General features: G+C 34.0%; 1 protein-coding gene across 1 annotated transcript in view; it reads right to left on the bottom strand.

Moving 5' to 3' along the window:
- LOC132748766 (biorientation of chromosomes in cell division protein 1-like 1) overlaps window positions 1-19,043 on the bottom strand; it is a 34,315-nt gene that overhangs the window by 2,914 nt on the left and 12,358 nt on the right. Inside the window, exons 8-16 of the mRNA XM_060738402.1 lie at window positions 16,748-16,882; window positions 16,158-16,288; window positions 12,741-13,296; window positions 10,029-10,196; window positions 9,192-9,471; window positions 5,989-6,133; window positions 5,366-5,543; window positions 2,842-3,112; window positions 354-1,154 (exon numbers count right to left, since the gene is read on the bottom strand). Of these exons, the coding sequence (XP_060594385.1) occupies window positions 354-1,154; window positions 2,842-3,112; window positions 5,366-5,543; window positions 5,989-6,133; window positions 9,192-9,471; window positions 10,029-10,196; window positions 12,741-13,296; window positions 16,158-16,288; window positions 16,748-16,882 (2,665 nt within the window). The remainder of the gene's footprint in view (window positions 1-353; window positions 1,155-2,841; window positions 3,113-5,365; window positions 5,544-5,988; window positions 6,134-9,191; window positions 9,472-10,028; window positions 10,197-12,740; window positions 13,297-16,157; window positions 16,289-16,747; window positions 16,883-19,043) is intronic.

Raw genomic sequence — 19,043 nt, 5'->3', positions numbered from 1 at the left:
TTTCAATTTTAACTTAATTAAAAAGTTTTATTTCTAAAATCCAAACAAGTTCTCACTATAAAATTATAAACCCATAGAATTATAGTAACAATTTGATAATAATCCTAAAATTTATGCAAATTTCCAGAGATAAAATGTTTGCCACTCTATCAAAATTCTGTAAATTACTACTTTACAAAGAAATGCTTCTATATTTAAAAATTAGATTCAAAGTGAACAAATATTGCATGATCTACATATTGAAAACTTAATCTACAATAAAGCATTCTAAATACTGCCATAAAAATACACAAGAAAAAACAGCAGCTACAAGTATAGTATTCCTTAATGAGAAAAAGCAAAAATGTTTTTACCCTGGACCTATTGGTCCTCTTGGACCCATTGGCATCATAGGTGGTCTTGGACCCATCGGGACAGGGCCTCTCATTCCAAAAGGCGTCATGACTTGTTGCCTTGCTCTCTTTGCTGCTTCACCAAAATTTACCTCATCCAAGGGCCTTGCCTTACGTCTTCTTTCCTCTGAATCATCAGAGTATGCTGAACGCTTTGAAGAAATAGATGATATTGATCTTGACCTTGATCTAGAAACTGACCTTGAACCTGAACTTGACCTACTTCTTGATCTAGATCTGCTGTATGATCTACTAGATCTTGACCTTGATCTTGATTCACTGCTTATGGATGACAGTGACCTTGATCGACTCCCTCTTGACTTTGAGCGCTTTCTGGAATATGAGGACCTACTAGAATATGATCCTGATCTTTTGGATTTGGATGACCCTGATCTTGACCTTTTACTTTTCTTTGATGACCTTGATCTTGATCTGGAGTGCCTCTTCCTTTTTCTGCTATCTTTTGAGCTAGCTTTAGATGATGTTTCTGAGTCTGAAGCATCTGGAGATTCAGGAGCTAAAGGAATTTCATTGTCTTTTTCCCCACCAAATGACTCTGTTGGTGGAGGTGGAAGTGGAGGGAGAGGTGGAAGTGAAGGTGGCTCTGGCACAGAGGGTGGGGGTGGAGGCCCACTGGGTAAAGGTGGAGGTGATGGAGCAGATTTTCTTGAAAATGAGTGTCTTGGTTTATATAGGTCATCTGTATTATAACAACTCTTTCTTGTTCTCGATTCCGTCTTCTCACTCTTGCTGTCCCTGTTTCTAAGAAAAAAGATAAAAAACATTTCTTCATTTAAATTTTTGATACAATTTTCATGATGAATTTCGTATTATTATTCACTCAAATATTCATGCATTTGTCCTTTCATTAAATTACCTTAAGTAAATATACAAATTACAGTTGAAACATTTAAACTACATACTCAATTATCATCATGATAACAAGAGGGCCATGATGGCCCTGAGGTCGCTCACCTGTATATAGCCCCCCCCCCCCCCCCAATTTTTACCCAAGGGCTTTTATTTGTTTATTTGAACAGCCTTGGTAGACACCCATAAGAAGATGTTTCATGCTAAACATCTAAGTTCGAGCTCATTGGGTTTTTTAAAAGAAGATTTCTTAAGTTTTTACTATACACATATAGTTAAAAACAATGACACCCCTGGGGCAAGGCCAGTTTTGACCCCCGGGCTTTTATTTGAACAAACTTTGTAGATATTTACTAAAAGATGTTTCATGCTTAATATCTAAACTCTAGCTATTTGGGTTTTTTTCAAAGAAGATTTTTAAGTTTTTGCTATACACAAAAAAGGAAAATCAATGACCCCGGGGGCAGGGCCAGTTTTGACCCCCGGGCTTTTATTTGAACAAACTTTGTAGACACTGATTAGAAGATGTTTCATGCTTAATATCTAAACTCTAGCTATATGGGTTTTTTCAAAGAAGATTTTAAAGTTTTTGCCATACACATATAAGGAAAATCAATGACCCCCGGGGCGTGGCCAATTTTGACCCAAGGGCTTTTATTTGAACAAATTTGGTAGACACCCATTAGAACATGTTTCATGCTAAATATCTTAGCTCTAGCTCTTTGGGTTCTTTAAAAGAAGATTTTTTAAGTTTTTACTATATGCATATAGGGAAAATCAATGACCCCCTGGGGCGGGACCAATTTTGACCCCAGGGCTTTTATTTGAACAAACTTGGTAGACACTCACTAGAAGATGTTTCATACCAAATATCTTAGCTCTAGCTCTTTGGGTTCTTTAAAAGAAGATTTTTTAAGTTTTTACTATATGCATATAGGGAAAATCAATGACCCCCTGGGGTGGGGCCAATTTTGACCCCAGGGCTTTTATTTGAACAAACTTGGTAGACACTCACTAGAAGATGTTTCATGCCAAATATCTTAGCTCTAGCTCTTTGGGTTCTTTAAAAGAAGATTTTTTAAGTTTTTACTATATGCATATAGGGAAAATCAATGACCCCCTGGGGCGGGGCCAATTTTGACCCCAGGGCTTTTATTTGAACAAACTTGGTAGACACTCACTAGAAGATGTTTCATGCCAAATATCTAAGCTCTAGCTCTTAGGGTTGTTTAAAAGAAGATATTTAAAGATTTTTCTTTCGGTTGCCATGGCAACCAGAGTTCTGCATGGAATTAAATTCTTTGAACAATTTTTAAAGGTGACCACCAAAGGAACATTCCTGTGAAGTTTGGATGAAATTGGCTCATTGGTTTATGAGGAGATGTCATTTAAAGCAAAAGTTTACGGACGGACGCCGGACGGACGGACGGACGCCGGACGAAAAGCGATCACAAAAGCTCACCCTGTCACTTTGTGACAGGTGAGCTAAAAAAAATGCTGCACCAAGTTTAAAATAGCTCAAATCTATTTCTCAGATCTTGCATAAAAAAGTTTTAAAAACTTTGCAAAAAATTCTAACCTGAGTTGTCTCCCCTCTGTATGACTGGTTTGCTTTTTTGTGACTGGTTCTCCGGTGCTAGACTGGCTTGATGTTCTTTTCCTTTTCTTTCTCCCATCTGCTTGCTTAGACTGTATCTCTGCTTTGTAATCAGAATGATCGCTTGAGTTACTCTTGATATCATCATTGAGTTTACTTCGTGACCTAGTAGTTGCCCCTGTTTCAATGGCAGTGTCTGCCATAGTTACCTCAACAATCTCTGTGGTTGTAGTATCTTCTATAACCGTTTCTTCTGTAAAATTATTAAATAGGTATATATGTAGATTTTAAGTCATTTAAACAAAAAGTTAAAACTGTCAATCAGACAGCCTACTAAACTATTTCAGTGCATAATATCAAAATACAAAATGTAGAATCAAGTATATAGGAACTTGCTGTCTTTCACCATTTTAAAAGAAACTGACAGAAAACAAGAGCACCGCATGTTGTGTAAATGCTCCCCTGATAAGGGCAACAATAACCAATTACCAATTTTGAAAAATACATTGTAAGTCAAAAAGGGGCATAACTCAAAAAATATATTTTTCAGAATTATGCCCTTTCTCTAACAACTGCACCTTTTCATGATAAGTGTCAGAGTGTTCCAAGTTTCAAAAAGTTTGAATAATGGTTAAATTAAAGTTTTTTTTGAACTATGGTGAATATTTTGACTAGATGTGAAGAGAAAACCTTAACCAGGCAGTTCACAAACGGGTATTATTTTGTCAAAATATATCCTAGAGTTATTGGTATTGAATAGAAGCCTACAATTATAACCCCAAAGACATGCCTGTGAAGTTCAAAGGTATCTTAAATGTTGCTTAATAAGATGGGAAACACTGGGAAACACACAAACCCTTATCTGATAGTCCGCTGTTGGCATCAGATTCTATCCATTTTAAAGTCTTCCCTAAAATGATGAATAATTTTACCCAGATTGAAGGACAAACAAGTCCATCTAATACTTGTGTGTAAAAGGTTTAACCAAGTTTTACATTGTAATAAATACAGTCAACTATCGTTATCTCGACATCGCTTTTCTTGATATTCCGTTATCTCGATGAAATTATGAAAGTCCCGATTTTCTTCCTTCTTTATCTATATTGAAAATATTTGTTTTTCTCGATATTTTTATTTCGATATTTTCAGTATCTCGATGTACAATATCAGCCCCAACAGTTATTTTCATACTATAATCCTTTGTTTATCTCGACTAAAGTTTTCTTTCGTTTGTTCCCTTCAGACGTGTAAAAAACACAAACTAGACAATAATTGCTCAATAGCGCGTGTCATAATGATGATTATGTTTGTAACATGTTTAGCTATTTTTATAAAGGTTTATCTAGATTTAGCGTGTTGATTGACTTATGTCCAAAACAAGTGAATTTTATGTTCTTTATAAAATTCGAACACTGTATCGATTCATTATGACTTTTAATGTAAATGAAATACTGAAAGTATATAAACGCTATCATTGCAATATTGTTTCACAACATCTCAACCAAATCAATCAGCGGATGAACAACATCAAGAAAGACCCGATAAATAACCCGGGAGGATATCCGGATCAACCATACTGAAAACAGTGTTTTCACTATATTGGTGTATTACTGAGTAAACCTCACGATGTGTTTTAATCACAGAAACCAGTATTTCCGCTGGTAAACATCCGCTAATGTTACTTTTGTTAAATATTGACTAGGCCTATGAAAACAAGACATGGGGATATCATAGTTTATTTGACATAAGGTATGCACATGTCTTTTGTAAAAATCAGTTTCTGCCTTATTCAAACCCTAATATGTTTATCTCGACATTTCGTTATCTTGATATTTTTTGGACGGTCCCGATGACATCGAGATAACGAGAGCCGACTGTATGATAGTCAATAACTGAGCGCAATATTTAGTTGCTTAGCTACTTTAATTCATATTACTTCCCATAATAAACTGTAAAGGGAGACATAAAACTAAAGTTGCAGGCTAAATACTAAACTGTCAATGCAGACTTATTACTAAATAGTAAATGGAGAATAAATACTCAACGATTGACAGCTTAGTATTAAGTATGCATTTATTTGTTGAGTATTAAGTCTCAATTTACTGTTCAGTATTTAGTAATTGAGTTAATGCAGCTTTATACTCAACATTAAATGCAGACTTAATACTCTACAGTAAACAGAAACTAAATTCTCAACAGTAAATGCAGACTCAATACAAAACAACAATAAACACAGACTTTATATTCAACAGGAATTGCAAACTTCATATTCAATTTAAATGTAGACTCAATACTAAACAGTAAATAAATGCAGACTTAATAACAGACTCAATACTCAACAACAAGAAACACTGACTTACTACTCAACAATCCATGCAGATTCAATACAAAACCATAAATGCCAACTTAATACTCAACAGTGAATGCAGAATTAAATATCCACAGTAAATGCAAACATAAACTGTAAATGCAGACTTAAAACACAACTATTTAGTAAAAATCTAACCTTCCAGTGGAATATCAGGGTCACCTTCTGCTGTGTCAGTAACAACATAAGTCTCTCCTTCAGCAACAAGAACTTCCCCACCATCCTCTGGAATGTCTAGCTCAGAGAACTCTACTGTTTCCAAGGTAACAGACTGACCTTCACCTTCATCAGGAAGAGGTATCTCCACAAGTTCAACCTAAAATATATATATATCATAATTTTATTATGTATATGATAGATTTAATCATGCATATCATGGTCCAGTTAAATCAGTCATATTGTAACTTTCCAGTTTTAAAGGATGAGGAAGACACTAACTGCCTCACTGTACAACATTTATGGCAGGATAAGGAACCTTCTAGATGGAATCACAAACCATTTTAAGTTAGGAGGACAGTTCTCTCTGACAAAGAGGTTGCACAGGCAGACAGGTTAACAAAAGGACATTTCGGCATGATATTATTAAGTATTTATTTTTGTGCAAACATTTTTACCCAATTTTATGATCAGATATATTATGACTATATACTGGTGCTACAAATATATCACTGTAAATACCAAATCCCTAAGCTTTGCCCTTTAACGACCACACTAATTACCCCTTCTCACAATATATCCATGTCTAAATTATAAACACATACCTGACTACCATCAAATTCAAAAGTTTGTTGTTCCGAGTCGATCTCCACCATTTCAACAGTTTCTTCTATCACCAATGTTTCATCATAACTCTGACTAAGGTGAGTGTTGGGTAAACCCTTATACACAAACTCATCTGACATATATCTAAAACATAAAAGTTTCATTCTTTACTTTATATTGTGTACAGGGAAAACCTAATACATAATGTGAATATTGATATATCATTCTATATCAGTAAATTCAATGAAATTTTACCAAGCTAAAGTTGTGATAATGACTTGAATATTACAACTTAAAGGGTATTTCAGGATAATACCAAAATTGAGTCAACAACATTCTAGTATCAAGTCGGGTTGCAACAAGGTGCAGACTATAGTCATGTATTCTAATGCTATCCCCATAAAGGTTTATTTGGAAGTCTCTCTTAAGTTAAATCAGTGACCTTTGATCTGCTTAATAACTGTAACTGAGCAGAAAGACAGAAAGATAATGCCTTAGGTAAATAACTTATGTTGTACTTTAAGGAGATTTTGAAAATTTTCTGTCAGACAAAGCATGGAATTATATTCACTTTATCCCAGCTGGTAGAAAATCCCACCATATCTGCAAGATTTAATTAAATTTCTCTATCATTTGACCTTTTTAGGCCTGTGTTTTATTTGATGTCAACAAACAAGAGGCATGCAAGCAGAAGCCATGCTTGACTTTTTCCTATTTTCAAAAACATCACAAGAATGTCTTGGTGAAGGGTTGCAAGTAGAGCTGTCATCGATAGAGACAATATCAATGTATCGTTGATATTTTTCTGTCAATCAATAACTGATGCACATTTAAAAAAAAAATAAAAAAATTTGACTAATTTATTAAATGTCATGTTCACCCAAAACATATATAGAAGCAGTAATCTATGTCTAATAATATGCTGTTGTTATATAGTGGAAATATTTCACAGCAATGATAACAAAAAAATATGGTGTGGAAAAAAAATCATGCAATGGGCTTTTATGAACAAGACACTGAACAGAACATGTTTTTAACATTAAGCATTTAAACAGGTCATCCAATATAGATATATTGTTGATATGCTTTACACTGTATCAATAACAGCTCTAGTTGAAAGCACAACCTCAGTACTTAGTTTGAATTTAATAACATTTGAGCCGCGTCATGACAAAACCAACATAATGGGTTTGCGACCAGCATGGATCCAGACCAGCCTGCGCATCCGCGCAGTCTGATCAGGATCCATGCTGTTCGCTATCAGTTTCTCTACTTGTAATAGAGTTGGTAAGCCAACAGCATGGATCCTGATCAGACTGCGCGGATGCGCAGGCTGGTCTGGATCCATGCTGGTCGCAAACGCACTATGTTGGTTTTGTCGTGACACGGCTCATTTTATATCTGACCTTGACAGCCAAGGTCATAATCGAGATAAAGGAGTCAAATTTAAACCTGAACGTTGTCAGGTGTTTTAGTGGTAGTAGTATTATCTCATTGTAATTAGTTGTCATTGATTTATGTTAACACTTCCTGTTCCTGGAGGCATTTATTAACTTCTAGATTTGCTTTTCAAATTTAATATACACCTGGTACATCATAAACATTTAATGTAATGTTATCGTGGTTAACCATACAATAATAAACAGTAAAACAGGATGCAAATAGTAATGTTACAGTTTTATTCCTTATATCAATGTTGTCATATTAAAATATTCAAGGTTAAATAAAATAGAAATAGATTATCAATAAAGGGCTAATGCAGCTGTTTTTGTTTGCAGATGCATGAAGATGTATTTAAAGCCTCAGCCTGCTTGCAGAGCGAAGGATTTAAAGAAAATCAGAGGGCTTCAACAGATGTTAATGCATGAAAAAAAATGTGCATTTAGACTATTCTTGCATAAAATATACATCAGATTCATTAATGTCACTTTTCATTTTTGTTTTTCATTTAAATTAACCAGTTTTGTCATAATTTACACATACACATAGAAGTTAATGAAACTACTGCCTTGGGGTCATCAATGGCATCAGCTATGAGTCAGGCATATTAAAAATATGCAACAATGACACCTGCTCTCTTTATATTATCTGTTACTGACAAAGTTCAAAGTGAAAAATTGAACAAAGGGCAAAAACTCCAAAATTAGTCAAGGCAGAGTTATGGTTCTTTTACACTGTACATCTACCCCTTAAGATCTATCTACCTACAAAGTGTCTAGTTCATATCTCTGACACTTTCATGATCCTTTTAAACTGTACTTCTATTAAATGAGATCTATCTACCTACAAAGTTTCTTGTTGATATCTCTTATGGTGCCAGAGCTATGTCCCGGACAAAGTTTAAAGTGAAAAAATGAACAGTCAGAGCTTTGTCTTGGATAATGTTCAAAGTGTAAAAATGTACAAAGGACAACAACTCCAAAATTTGGCAAGGCAGAGTTACGGTTCTTTTTCACTGCACTTCTTTTTAATGAGATCTATCTACCTACAAAGTTTCTTGCTGATAACTCTTCTGGTTTCAGAGCTATGTCCCGGACAAAGTTCAAAGTGAAAAAATGAACAAAGGGCAATAACTCCAAAATTAAGGAAGGCAGAGTTATGGTTCTTATGCATTGCACTTTTACCCAATGAGAACTATCTACCTACCATGTTTCATGTTTATATCTCTTATAGTAGTAGAGTAATGTCCTGGACAAAGTTCAAAGTGTAAAAATGAACCAAGGGCAATAACTCCAAAATTAGGGTTAGTTATGGTTCTTTGTCACTACACTCCGCCTTAATGCCCTCTACAACTGTGTGCACTTTAAACAAATTATGTCTAAGGGTTTTCAAGTAAGCTCCAGACAAAACGAATGGACAGATGGACAGACGGTCAAGGCAGTGACTAAATGCTCTCCCATCAGGGAGCATAAAAAGTCTTTCTATTGCAAAGGTGACCTTAACCTAGCAACTTACAACACTGGACCATCCAAGGTATGTTCTTTCCAAATATGAAACTTTAGAAAGGCATCAGTCAATAAATAAAGGCTGTATAAGCTTAAGTGTAGAAATCTTTATTTGTCGACCATTATCTTGACCCACTGACCCCTAACTAAAATTCATGTTTGCCCTTTCTAAAGAAGAAAAAATTTATTTGTTTCTGAGGCAAAAGGTACCTTTGAATAAATTCTGAACTATTTGTATTACATTCTGTATATGTTACCTTTTATTTCTAATTCTTTGTCTTCTACTCTTTCTTTCCATCACTTTCTGTTCTTTCAGCTCAGCTTTCAATTCTGCCTTTGTTTTACGTTTCTGTTTCTTCTTTTCAGTAGAGCTGGGTATTTCTGCCATGCTGTTGTCAAGGGTTACGCTGGATTCTGTGGCAGTGGCAGATGACTCTGTATTGAGACTTGTGTCCACAGGTAGTGGGTCTGATACATTATGCTCTAAACTAGTATCTTTCTCTCCTGTCATAACTTCCACTGTACTCTCTTCTTTAACTGTATAAATTACAAGATGATTTGAGCCGCGTCACAACAAAAACGTTATGCGTTTGCGACAAGCATGGATCCAGAACAGCCTGCGCATCTGTGCAGTCTGATCAGGATGGTCTGGATCCATGCTGGTCGCAAACGCATTACGTTGGTTTTGTTGTGACGCAGCTCATTTGTTTACTTTTAGAGTTTTCCTTAGCAATGTTTCAGTTATATTGGTAATAGTGTCAGTATGAACTAAATTCACCTTGTCATGGATATAAAATAATAATGTTTGCTACCAAGCAAAATTTTACTTATGTGACATATCTCAATACTTTGTGTCACAATGCAATAGAATATGTATTACAGCTCACTATCAAAAATCTTCAGCTATGTTATGATGGTTCCAGGAATGCAAGGAATTTTCATTTCTTTCAACACTTATACACCACATAATTGAATAAGCACACTTTACATTACATCACATCATATTAAGCAGACCTGATTTTCTTTGCTATTTGATTTTCTAATTTCCACTGTATGTTTTTTTTGTTTTTTTTTAAATACAAAAGCAGCATTACCTTCTTCTTCATTAACTGTTTTGGTTGTTTCCGTAGTTTCATCAGTCTTGATTGTTTCAGTGTCCATAGCAACCACTGCCTCAGTTTCCATAACAACCATTGTTTCACCATCTTCTTTAACTGTTGAAACTGTTTCATTTTCCGTTCCTGAGACGTTTTCTGTTTTCACTATAAAATTTTTGAATATTACATATTTATTTTTTTCTTTTGGGTCAAATCTTTGACAATGGCAAATAGAATGTTTAGCCAACAATGTTAATAATATCACACATGTCTATGGTCTAAAATTTCGTCAGTAATTTGCTTCATGATTTCAAGACCATTTTTACAGGTTTGATATAGGACCCTTCTCTTAAAGTTGGAGGAAGATTACACAGTATTTTCACAAAATGGGAAGAAAAATAAACTCAATGTAAATTGAATTTAAGGGAAAAGTGCATTATTTTAAAGAATATTTCTGGGAGGATGCAGCCCTTAAACAGAATCTGTTAGAAAGAAATAGAGCAATATATACTGTTACAATAATATACATTTTCAATTTTCTACACTTTGGAAAGTTAAACAGATACATCAAAAAATAAATAAAACACTGCTATTGAGAGAATCCTTATGATTTTTTTTCTATCAATGTAAATCAACATTTCAGTGATCATTCTTAGATAACCGAAGCCTATAAAAATAACAGAGGCCTATAAAAGGCCTCTTCACAAGTGAAATTTTGTTTAAAATCATGCAGTTTTCCCAATAATCTGAACTAACACCAGCTTTTTTCTTCCCAAATTAGCAAATTTAGCAATAATTTTTTCTCCAAAATCAAGAGTCTAAGGCCTCTTTCTAATTAAGTGAGAAAAACCACTGCTCTTAAAACAAGAGTTTAACATTCTCATTTTAACATCAACAAGTACAGACTGAGTCTATTTACACACAAGGTGCCCTTTTATGTATTTTCTCGTAACTGCTTCAAAGCAGCACGCCTCCAGATTCTTGCTAATTTTCATGAAAATTTTGAAAATGTTTCTAAAAGTAAAATATTGTGAAGTGAACAAAGAAAGTAATTTACACATTGTAAACATAAATAACAAACAAGAAACATGGCAATGCCATGAAACCAGGTTTTCAATTATCACCATTGTAGATAAATATGTTATATTTGAAATACAAATACAAGCAACAAACAATGTAACTATGTGCAATGTAAAACATGAATAATGTAGGAGGAATTGCCACAGAGGAAGTGTTCACTATAATTATATTCTGTATAAGGAAACTAGAACTCCGCGAGTCGGATGTGTCGCCTTGTGAACAATGTAGTTTAGGAGAAATGGCCAGGACAAAAATGAAATATGAAAAATAACAAAGGGCAATAACTAAAAAAATAATAAGTGCAGAGCAGCAGTTTCTGTGCACTGCACTTCTTATCAATAAGATCTATCATTCTATGATGTTTCAAGTCCATAGCTTTCATACTTGAGGAGAAATGACAAGGACAAAATTAAAGTATGAAAATAAACAAAGGGCAGTAACTCAAAAAATAATAAATGCAGAGTACCTGTTCTTGTGCACTGCACTTCTTCTTAATGAGACCTATCATCCTATGAAGTTTCAAGTCCATGGCTTTTATACATTAGGAGAAATGGCCCGGACAAAAATAAAGTATGAAAATTAACAAAGGGCAATAACTCAAAAATTAGGAAGTGCACAGTACCTGTTCTTGTGCACTGCACTTCTTCTTAATGAGATCTATCATCCTATGAAGTTTCAAGTCCATAGCTTTTTTAGTTGAAGAGAAATGGCCCTTACAAAATTAAAGTATGATAAACAGGATTTTCAATGTTAATGTCACTGTGACCTTGACCTTGGAGCCAGCCATGCGGAACATGCGTTCTGCACGTCATCTTGATGTGGTAAACATTTGTCTGAAGTTTCATCAAAATTCTTCAAAGGGTTGAAGAGTTACAGAGCGGACAGGATTTTCAATGTTAATGTCACTGTGACCTTGACCTTGGAGCCAGCCATGCGGAACATGCGTTCTGCACGTCATCTTGATGTGGTAAACATTTGTCTGAAGTTTCATCAAAATTCTTCAAAGGGTTGAAGAGTTACAGAGCGGACAGGATTTTCAATATTAATGTCACTGTGACCTTGACCTTGGAGCCAGCCATGCGGAACATGCGTTCTGCACGTCATCTTGATGTGGTAAACATTTGTCTGAAGTTTCATCAAAATTCTTCAAAGGGTTGAAGAGTTACAGAGCGGACACAATTTCGTTTGACGCCCGCCCGCCCATCCGCCCATCCGCCCAGCCGCCCATCCGCCCATCCGCCCGCCATACCCCAATCTAATAACCAGGATTTTCAAAATTGAAAACCTGGTTAAAAAAGATGTAAAATTTGCAAATTATCCCTTACTGCGTTAGTAATGCAGTAGAATTATAGTGATTAATAATACAAAATCAGTCATAAATCGCACACATGTAAATATCGTTAATTGAATCGTGAATCTCTTTTCTTAAAATCTTAATACATTTTTTTCAAGTCAAGTCTGATTCTCTTGAAATGTTTTGGTTCATCTGGAGGATTGCAGCTTTAAAAAGGACACATTGATTATGACTACTCAAAATAAAAAGTTAAATTATTATGATCAACTGAAACTTTTTTATTGACTGAAATTATTTAAAACTGCAATAGGCCTAATAAGAACAGTCCAGTATACCTTTTATGTCAGTATCTCCTGATGTTTCTTCAGCAACCAATGTTTCTACTTCTTTACTCTCTGCTGATATTTCAGTGTTTTCTATATGCACCTCTTTACTAAGGTCTTCTTCTACTTTAGTAGTTGTTTCTTCAATTACAGCTTCCTCCATCTCTTTCACTTCTTGCTCTTTCAAAACTTCTTCCTTCACAGTTCCATCATTGTCTGTAGTAAGAACAAGATCTCCTGGTTTTTCTACCTCATCCTTAATCTTTTCAACCTGTTCCTTATCAACATCTTTACTTTCAGTTTTGACTTCTTCCACAACATTGTCTGTTTCTGCTTTCTCAATCTCTATTTTAACAATAGTATCTTCCTTGCCTTCAATCTCAACATTTGTTTCATCTACATGCTCTTTTTCTGCCTTTTCTTTATCAGCTTTTTCCTGTAGCTCTCTAGCTCTTTCAAGTTTCTCCAGTTTCTGACGAAGACGTTCTTCCTCTCGTTCTTTACGTTTTGCTTCAAGTTCAGCACGACGCTGAAGTCTTCTTTGATAACGGTCCTCTTTCTCTTTTGCCTGACAATACAAATACATGTACTTGGATTTAATCTTGGATTTCTAGTCAATGATTAAAACTTATCTAAAAAAAAAAAAAAATCAACACAGCTGTTACTTTCTTTTAAACAATCTCAACATTCTTTTGTATTACTTCTTTCACAAAAGTTTAAATAAATTTTAATTATAATTTGGGAAAAAAGAAGGTCATTATCACAAGAAATGTACAAAATATACTTTATGCTTATTAATAAAGTAAATGGCATGTCATTAGTTTAATTTCTATCATTTTGTAACTTTAGATATAAAGTATTGTAAGAAAAGTTAAGGAGGATTTTTCTGGTGAAGACAGGCAGGCTTTTTAACATCTTATAACCAGACATCCTGTTCCCATCTTCACAATTCAGTGTCTTGGAGCATTTCCTCAAGGGATAAGGGATACAGGAGTTGGCACCATCCCTCAGGGTGAAGGAACATTACCAATTTAATGAAAAATTATCCCTTAAACCATATATTACAACAATCTATTTTATATGAAGTTATTTTATTTTATTTCTTAACTGTTTTTTTGCATTGATATTACACAAAAAAATACTTTTTAAACAAAAGCTTGCTATTAATAACTCATTTAATTATAAGTACAAATATTTCATTTCCTTGGGCATTTTTTGCACAGTATGATTTTGTGAAACTTTATTTTTCTAAATTTAACAGAACTTACAATGTAATAAATCTCTAATTTAATGTCACTGGTAACTTTAAAACTGAAGAAATTTTTTTTTTCAAAGACTAACAAATCAGAACCATTTCATTGGATCATGGTCAGAAATTAACCAATAACAAATGCAGGTATCAAACAATCTCTTAACACAGTTCTCTTCATAAAATCAACAAAATAAAAAGTTACTTATTTGGGGCCACTTATTTTTAAGTGACATTTTTTTTTTTAAATTTGTAAATTTCAGTTCAAAACATCAATGTCCTTTTTTTGTTTTTAAGTTTTTATGTATATTTAAAATGCTAGAAAAAGACCTTGCAATTTCATAATATAAATAACGAGGGCAGAAATAAAGCCACACATATGAAGAGAAAAGTGTAATGAAATTATTTTAGCAAGTAACAACATGGGAAAACATGGAAAATAACAAATAAAACTTGGGATAACCGTTTGCTTTCCACGTTTCTTTTTTCTCCTTCGCTAAACATTGAACAAATTCATATTAATATTAAAAATCACATTTAAAAACAAAATTGATATCAATGAGTTTATAATAAAGTTAAATATTGTTTTTTTATTATTTGAAAGAATAACAAAATGAAATAACATAAAAAACTACATGTTAAAGTAGTATTGTTCTAGTTTGCAAACACTTATTCATATAATACTATATCACACACAAATATCACACTACCTCACATACCCATATCACACTACCTCACATACCCATATCACACTACCTCACATACCCATATCACACTACCTCACATACACATATCACACCACCTCACATACACATATAACACTACCTCACATACCCATATCACACTACCTCACATACTCATATCACACTACCTCACAAACCCATATCACACTACCTCACATACCCATATCACACTACCTCACATACCCATATCACACTACCTCACATACCCATATCACACTACCTCACATACCCATATCACATTACCTCACATACCCATATCCACACTACCTCACATACACATATCACACTACCTCACATACCCATATCACACTACCTCACATATCCATATCACAATATCTCACATACCCATATCACACTACCTCACATATCCATATCACACTACCTCACATACCCATATCACACTATCTCACATACCCATATCACACTACCTCACATACCCATATCACCACTACCTCACACCTATATAACACTACCTCACATACCTATATCACACTACCCTCACATACCCATTATCACACTACCTCACATACCCATATCCACACTACCTCACATACCCATATCACACTACCTCACATACCCATATCACACTACCTCACATACCCATATCACACTACCTCACATACCTATATCACACTACCTCACATTACCTGTATCACACTACCTCACATACCCATATCACACTACCTCACATACCCATATCATACCTTAGTTATACAACTTGGCGACAGGATATACAGGAGAAAATAGTCTGAATGACATAAACATGACCTGAGGTGCTAGCTAAGGGTTATTTTTACGTTAGAAACACCTAGGCTATATTCTCCTGTATATTCAAGCAACAACTTGAATAACAAGTTCATAATAATACAATTCTTTGTTGATGATAAGTTTATAAGAAACCTAGCACTTTAAGACTCTTTTTTAAAGAAGTGCGGGAAAAAGACACACATAAATAAGATGAGACTTGCCATTCAATGGCTTTATGAACACTGCGAGATAAAATTTACTTCAAGTATTAAGTCATCATAGTGGTGTAATTATTAACTTTTTTTGAAGTAAGATTATTTGAATCGAGAAATAACGTACAAAACGCAATAAAATTTTTAAGCACACACATAGTTATTGTGCGCATATCAGTTCTTAATGGTTTATACCGCATCGTAAACAAAGTGTTTAAGTTAATCAGAATTCGAGAAATTTCTTTGCATTATTACAAATTTTTATAATACTTCACAAACTCATATTATATTTCCTTACATACTATACTACCTATCCATGTTATGCTACAAATGTATTGCAGTCAATTTCTAAAAATCAAAATAGAAGCAAAAATATAAAGCATAAAACAGTGTGGTGTACGGATCATATTAAGAAACAAGCTTCAAACTAATGAATGTGAATGAACATGATTCGGCATATAAGGACGAGAAGACTTACAATTCGAGCTTTTCTTTCTTCTCGCGTCTCTTCATCTTCACTATCGCTGTAGTTATACTGTAACGACAGTAGTTTACGTGGCTTTTCTGCTACCTCTTTCTTCAATGCACCCTCATCAATCACTTGGCTCTCTATTAATAGTAACAGATAATATTTTTTTTAACTGGTCAATAAGATCAATGTCAGAAATTGTGTTGCTGGAGTGTGTATATGTTTAAATTTTGGGAAACATGTCAGATTTGAAATGACCGTCTTTTTTTATTGCATTAGATTGAGTACACTACAAGTTATGATAGTTTGACTAAGACTCCTAATACAATTGCATTATTTCAACATTTAAGAAAGAACTAAACAAGAGCTGCTCAATTGACAGTGCGCTCAATTATTTTAAGTACTTGCCTGGAAGTAGGGATGATGGTGACTAACAAGTATACCAAGTTTTAAAGCAATACCTCAAAGGATATGGGAAATAAGTAGGGTGGTATGGTAAAAATAACCAAAATTCTAAGTTGAAAAAGGGGCACCAGAGTGAATATGAAAGTTCTCCGTATAATATAAATATAATAGTTGAGTTAAAGTAAATGTCTCACCAGTAGGTGTTAACATTTGAGATTTGATGAGTGCAGGTTCTGTAAGAGCAATTTCTGATGGTGTTTCAGCAGTCCCTGTATCCATCATTTCTACTTGGGCTTCCACTGACTCCTTAACAGCTTCTGAACCATGTTCTGAAAACATACATGTAGTGAAGAATGAAAACAAAGTGAAGACTAAAACCATAGTAAGGACTGAAAATATAGTGAAGAAAGAAAACAAATTGAAGACTGAAAACATATTGATATTGAAAACATAGTGAAGACTGGAAATGCTGTATAGAATGAAAACAGTGAAGACTGGAAATGCTGTATAGAATGAAAATATAGTGAAGACTGGAAATGCTGTATCGAATGAAAATATAGTGAAGACTGGAAATGCTGTATAGGATGAAAACATTGTGAAGACTGGAAATGTTGTATAGGATGAAAACATTGTGAAGACTGGAAATGCTGTATAGAATTGAAAACATTGTGAAGACTGGAAATGCTGTATAGAATGAAAACATTGTGAAGACTGGAAATGTTGTATAGGATGAAAACATTGTGAAGACTGGAAATTGCTGTATAGAATGAAACATTGTGAAGACTGGAAATGGCTGTATATAGAATGAAAACATTGTGAAGACTGGAAAATGCTGTATAGAATGAAAACATAGTGAAGACCAGAAATGCAGTATTGAATGAAAACATAGTGAAGACTGGAAAATGCTGTATCGAATGAAAATATAGTGAAGACTGGAAATGCTGTATAGAATGAAAACATAGTGAAGACTGGAAATGCTGTATAGAATGAAAAAAACATAGTGAAGACTGGAAATGCTGTATAGAATGAAAAACATAGTGAAGACTGGAAATGCTGTATAGAATGAAAACATAGTGAAGACTGGAAATGCTGTATAGAATGAAAATGCATAGTGAAGACTGGAAATGCTGTATAGGATGAAAACATAGTGAAAACATGTGAAGACTGGAAATGCTGTATAGAATGAAAAACATAGTGAAGACTGGAAATGCTATAGAATGAAAATGAGATGAAATGCTTTATAGAATGGAAAACATAGTGAAGACTGGAAATGCTGTATAGAATGAAAACATAGTGAAGACTGGAAATGCAGTATAGAATGAAAACATATAGTGAAGACTGGAAATGCTGTATAGAATGAAAACATTGTGAAGACTGGAAATGCTGTATAGAATGAAAATGAAAACATAAGTGAAGACTGGAAATGCTGTATAGAATGAAAAAATAGTGAAGACTGGAAATGCAGTATAGAATGAAAACATTGTGAAGACTGGAAATGCTGTATAGAATGAAAACATAGTGAAGACCAGAAATGCTGTATAGGATGAAAACATAGTGAAGAACAGAAATGCTGTATAGAATGAAAACATAGTGAAGACTGGAAATGCTGTATAGAATGAAAACATTCTGAAGACTGGAAATGTTGTATAGGATGAAAACATTGTGAAGACTGGAAATTCTGGTTAGAATGAAAACATAGTGAAGACTGGAAATGCTGTATAGAATGAAAACATTGTTGAAAAGACTGGAAATGCTGTATAGGATGAAAACATTGTGAAGACTGGAAATGCAGTATAGAATGAAAAACATAGTGAAGACCAGAAATTGCAAGTATTGAATGAAAACATAGTGAAGACTGGAAATGCTGTATCGAATGAAATAATAGTGAAGAAAACTGGGAAAATGCTGTATAGAATGAAAACATAGTGAAGAACTGAAATGCTGTATAGAATGAAAACATAGTGAAGAACTGGAAATGCTGTATAGAATGAAAACATAGTGAAGACTGGAAATGCTGTATAGAATGAAAACATAGTGAAACTGGAAATGCTTGTTCTATAGAATGAAAACATAGTGAAGACTGGAAATGCTGTATAGAATGAAAACATAGTGAAGACTGGAAATGCAGTATAGAATGAAAACATAGTGAAGACTGGAAATGCTGTATAGAATGAAAACATAGTGAAGACTGGAAATGCTGTATAGAATGAAAACATAGTGAAGACTGGAAATGCGTATAGAATGAAAACATAGTGAAGACTGGAAATGCAGTATAGAATGAAAACATAGTGAAGACTGGAAATGCTGGTTATGAATGAAAACATTGTTGAAGACTGGGAAATGCTGTATAGAATGAAAACATAGTGAAGACTGGGAAATGCTGTATAGAATGAAAAAAAAGTGAAGACTGGAAATGCAGTAATAGAATGAAAACATTGTGAAGACTGGAAATGCTGTATAGAATGAAAACATAGTGAAGACCAGAAATGC

The sequence above is a fragment of the Ruditapes philippinarum genome, unplaced genomic scaffold, assembly GCF_026571515.1.
Source record: "Ruditapes philippinarum isolate M1 unplaced genomic scaffold, ASM2657151v2 ctg9244_1_1_1_1, whole genome shotgun sequence".
NCBI classification, from domain to species: Eukaryota; Metazoa; Mollusca; class Bivalvia; order Venerida; family Veneridae; genus Ruditapes; species Ruditapes philippinarum.
Note: the sequence above shows the minus strand (reverse complement) of the source record. Positions and strands in the feature narration are given on the sequence as shown.